This window comes from Glossina fuscipes, unplaced genomic scaffold (genome assembly GCF_014805625.2).
Source record: "Glossina fuscipes isolate IAEA_lab_2018 unplaced genomic scaffold, Yale_Gfus_2 59, whole genome shotgun sequence".
NCBI lineage: Eukaryota > Metazoa > Arthropoda > Insecta > Diptera > Glossinidae > Glossina > Glossina fuscipes.
This window is the reverse complement of record NW_023998431.1, coordinates 4,771,526-4,775,937: the sequence shown is the minus strand read 5'-3', so window position 1 is coordinate 4,775,937 and position 4,412 is coordinate 4,771,526. Positions and strand designations below refer to the sequence as shown.

At 35.9% G+C, this 4,412-nt stretch overlaps 1 protein-coding gene across 1 annotated transcript; it reads left to right on the top strand.

Annotated features, from left to right (window-relative positions):
• Window positions 1–1,729: 1,729 nt before the first annotated feature.
• LOC119637499 (dynein regulatory complex subunit 4) lies at window positions 1,730–3,908 on the top strand. The gene is made up of 4 exons (XM_038033543.1): window positions 1,730–1,880; window positions 1,972–2,275; window positions 2,796–2,828; window positions 2,987–3,908. The coding sequence occupies exons 1-4, from the start codon at window positions 1,745–1,747 to the stop codon at window positions 3,906–3,908; spliced, it is 1,395 nt and encodes a 464-aa protein (XP_037889471.1). The 5' UTR covers window positions 1,730–1,744.
• Window positions 3,909–4,412: the final 504 nt, after the last annotated feature.

The window sequence follows — 4,412 nt, the reverse complement described above, 5'->3', positions numbered from 1 at the left end:
CTATGTCGTATTTAAACTAGCTTTTATCCTTAAAAAGTCGTTACGTTTCGAAAGTGAATTATTGTCAATTTATTATCGGTTGCCAGGCTTATGCATGTTTGCGATGGCTTTGGGGTTCATTTGCAATTTGGTCCTGTACCAGTTGTAAGTGTGCTCCTATGCTGATAGTGTACATGCTTTTTTTTTTCTTTTTTCTTTTTCTTTTTTTTTTCTTCTTATTTGTTTTATTATGCTTATACTCAATTTTATTGTTAATTAATATTAGTTTTCCATTAAGAGCCTATTGAACTCGACTGTTATTTGTTTAGTTGAGCTTCTAGTATAAGTGGAATAAAAATAAATAAATAAATAATATTCCCTGATTTATCTTTTTTCTGTCTGCAAAGAACCGGTAGTTGCTGGGGGCCGAATCCGGGGAGAACGGCGAATGGGGGAAGCAATTCAATTTAACCATCATTTCCATTGACTTATTGTACGGGGCGTTGGGCTGATGAAACATCCCTTCTTTCTTTCGCATGTCGGGCCGTTTTTTCTTAATATCTTCACTCAATCGATTCAAAAACACCAAGTGATATTCGTTAGTAATCCTTTGCCACTTTGCAAAATACAAAGCACGTGTTTTAGGTTTTCGACCGGTTTAGACGACCTTTACCGGCTGCTATTCAGTCAATTGACGATCTTTTTAATTCAGATGCGTTATAATGAATCCATGTTTCACCCATTGCCACATAAAGACGATTTCTCGCTTGAGCAACTCCAACCCACACCCTGAATCATTGACACATTGCTCTTTTTGGTACGGTGTAAGCAAATGCGGTATCCATATCGTACCGAGCCTTCTCACCGCTCCGCAAAATATTCCACAAAACTGATCCCTATCGTTGATACTGTGCAAAAATCATATGAGTTTGTTAAAACTTTTTCATTATATATCTCATACCAAGGACTTATTGAATAATATATTAAACGTTTGTAGCGCTCGCTGCATATACATTGTTAAAAGAGCGATACCGTCCAAGTCAGATAAATTTATATTCGGAATTATTAAGCATTTAAAAATTTTTGAGCTAATGTCTACCTACTAAGAATCGTACAAAGTTAGAACGGGTTAAACGCTTAGATTTGTACATACATTTGTCGAGGAAATTTTTCCCAAACAAGGCATAACTCAAGTTTGAGATAGAGATAATGATAGCAAACACTGATACATACTTACAGCAACGAGTAAGATCTCAAAATCCTTATTGTCGAAGTGAGCATCATTTGAAATTTTTATTAAATGCAATTAAATATTAAATAGAGTTTTTTCAAAAGCAGAGTTTAGATATTGCATCAGCTGGCCGGCCTTCCTTGATCTCTCCTTGCACTAACATCATCGTCAATGGCAATGGATTTATTAACTTTTCCTTTTCTTTCCTTTTCTTTGCTAATAAAAATATCCAAATAAATGCTTTGGTAATTTTCTGAAAAATCGTTAAATACTTTACAAGCACATTCCACTAGTACTTCTGTCAAATATCAACTCATCATTAAGCATAAAGAAAAGTCGCTATTAACAAAACCCGCAAAAAGTATCAACTTGATATTCAAAATATAGTCCATACAATCAAAAAATTCGCGTTGCTTTTTGATCAACGCAGTTGATTTCACACAAAGTACGGACCGAATCTGAAGTATGCACTAATTGACTTAAAAAATAAAATATATTTTTATAGTGCTCATTGATGGCGTGGACACATCCACCATGACCCGGGACCAACTAGAGACCTTTGCCTTACGGCTGAAAGCCGAAATGGAAAGGGAAAGGGAAGAACGCAACTATTTTCAAATGGAAAGAGATAAAATTCGTACATTTTGGGAAATAAGTCGTGGAAAATTTCGTAAGTTTTGAAATTGCATTGAATCTCATCCTTCTAAGAAAACGTCTTACTTGCATATTCGATTGTTAATATTTCCTGTCCTTTCCTTTAGAGGAAGTTACAGCGGAAATTAGAAAAAAGGATCATGAAATCGAAATGACTCAGGAAATAGCTGATTTGGAAGCCAAGCAGATTATGCAGCAAATGAAACATTTACAATTTGAAAATGCAGATAAAATTAGTCAAATACGTGCAGAGGCAATGACGCGTTTAAAAGTAGCTCAAGAAGATCACGTAACACAGCAACTGGAATTACTTAAAGATAAAAGGGAACTGCGAAGGCTACTGCGTGAAACTGAGGAAGTACATGAGATGCAGATGCAAGAACTTAAAATGACAAATGTAGAAGAAGTTCAGTAAGTAGCATCCATGTCATATTAAGGCATTTAATATATCTGAAAATAATTTTTGGTCTCGTGATATACTGAACAGAAATGGTTGCTTTATAATCACCATCGCTATAAAAAATGGGATGGATTTGATCGCACTCCGTTTATAAAACCGAGAAATATTCCTTCAATAGCCAATAAAATATTCTTGGCTACGATGTTTAAACTCTCAACCGATTTATTTATATACTATTTATCTGTTCTTCCATCTGCTGTTGAAGTGATCTGAGTCATACAAATTTAGATAAAAAGCTGGAATTACATTCTCAGTTGACTGCCAGCGATCAAATTTGAATATAAACGCGAAACGCGATGTATTCAAAAGAGTAGACATGCATTCTATCCCGATTGTTCCACCAAAAAAAAAAAGAAAGAAAATGTTGACCCACGAATACTTCAATAGCCGAGTAGGTAAGAACACCGACTATACCAAGCCAGTGTTCGCTGGCTCAAATCTCAAGTGCAGTAGAATTTTCTTTGTTCGTAGCTATAATGAGTGCCCAGTCGATAAACGCATAACGCTTACTCGTTGGGCATAAACGCGCCAGTCTGCGGACACTACCTCTCCATTTCTTTCTCTTTTCTCTTTTCCTTCTGACAATCACCGCATTACACGAATAGGTTACATGCCATGCGTGATTCTTTCATTTTTCTTTCCTTCAGTCAATTGCGTACCAGATTCGAGAGAGACGTCAAGGATATGGAACTTCTGCATGAGGAGAAAATGTTGGTATTGAAAAATGAGATTGAATTGGTCTATCGCATGCAGATGTTTGAAGTCGAGGAACGCAAAAATACTCAAATACAAAAATTAATCGATAATCATGATTCGGCGTTTAATGACATGAAAAATTATTACAACGACATTACTCTCAACAATTTAAGTTTGATTAGTTCACTTAAACAACAGATGGAAGCATTACGTAAGCAAACGGAGCGAAGTGAACGTTTAGCAGCCGATATGATACAAGAGAATCGCAAGCTTAAAGAACCTTTAGAGCAGGCTCAGCAAGAACTACAATTGTTAAGACGTAAGCTCGAGTTTTATGATCGTGATCGTGCTCAATTAATGCGCTTAAAAGTTCGCAACGCTTATGTCGAAAAACAATTGCAAGCTTTAACTTGGGAAACGGACGCTCTTTTATTGCGCAACGACACCTTGGTCAAAGAACGAGAAGAGTTGAAAGAAAAATTCGAAGAAGTTGTTATAGAATTACAGCAGAAGACCGGTCTAAAGAACGTCTTACTTGAACGTAAGATTGCCATAATGGAGAAGGAGGGAGAGAAGCAAAAGCAATTGCTTAAAGAAACAATGGACCGCTGCGTGGATACCAAGGATCCAGCAATTAGGAAATTAGATGCGAAAGCACGAGAGGCAAGTGTGGAAAATGTGCTGGAGGAAAAGAATCGTGTAATACATGAACTAAGTTATGAATTAGCGCGCATTACTAAGGCACATGATGACCTATTGGCAACCTATGAATCGAAATTGGCACAGTTTGGTATACCGAAAGAAGAGTTAGGCTTCGAGCCGCTACGTAAAACAGTCAAATGGAATTATATGTGCGGCCCGGCCGGTCTAGTGACCGAAAACCAATAACCAACCAATATATCTAGCGGTTGGCAGTATTTATTTATTTTTTTTTTTTGTTTTTCTTTTTTTTATATTCCACTCCACCTTATTCTATGCTCTGCCAATGTTTTCTTTTCGTTTTTTTAATGTCAAATAATAATAAATTTATGTATGAGTGTCTGGTTCGAACATTTAAATAAAAAACAGCAAAGAATTTACATTCGGCTTGAGGCGAATTTTTTGCTAACCATACATTATATGCAAGACGTTAGTAAACCGGTAAAGATCTATTAAGGATGAGTATACTTCTTAATTATAAATATATAATAAAAGTCGTGTCATTTTTTTTTTAAAATTCAGCGCTCCACAATCGGACGATTACGACGAAGCGCGAAATCTTGCAAGGCAAACGTGCTTATAAAATTTGATCCCTTTTATAGTTTTATTGACTTTAAAAGAATCCAGTTATTGAGCGATACTGTAAAGACGTAAAGATATGATTTATCGAATGGACAGATTATCACATTGAAT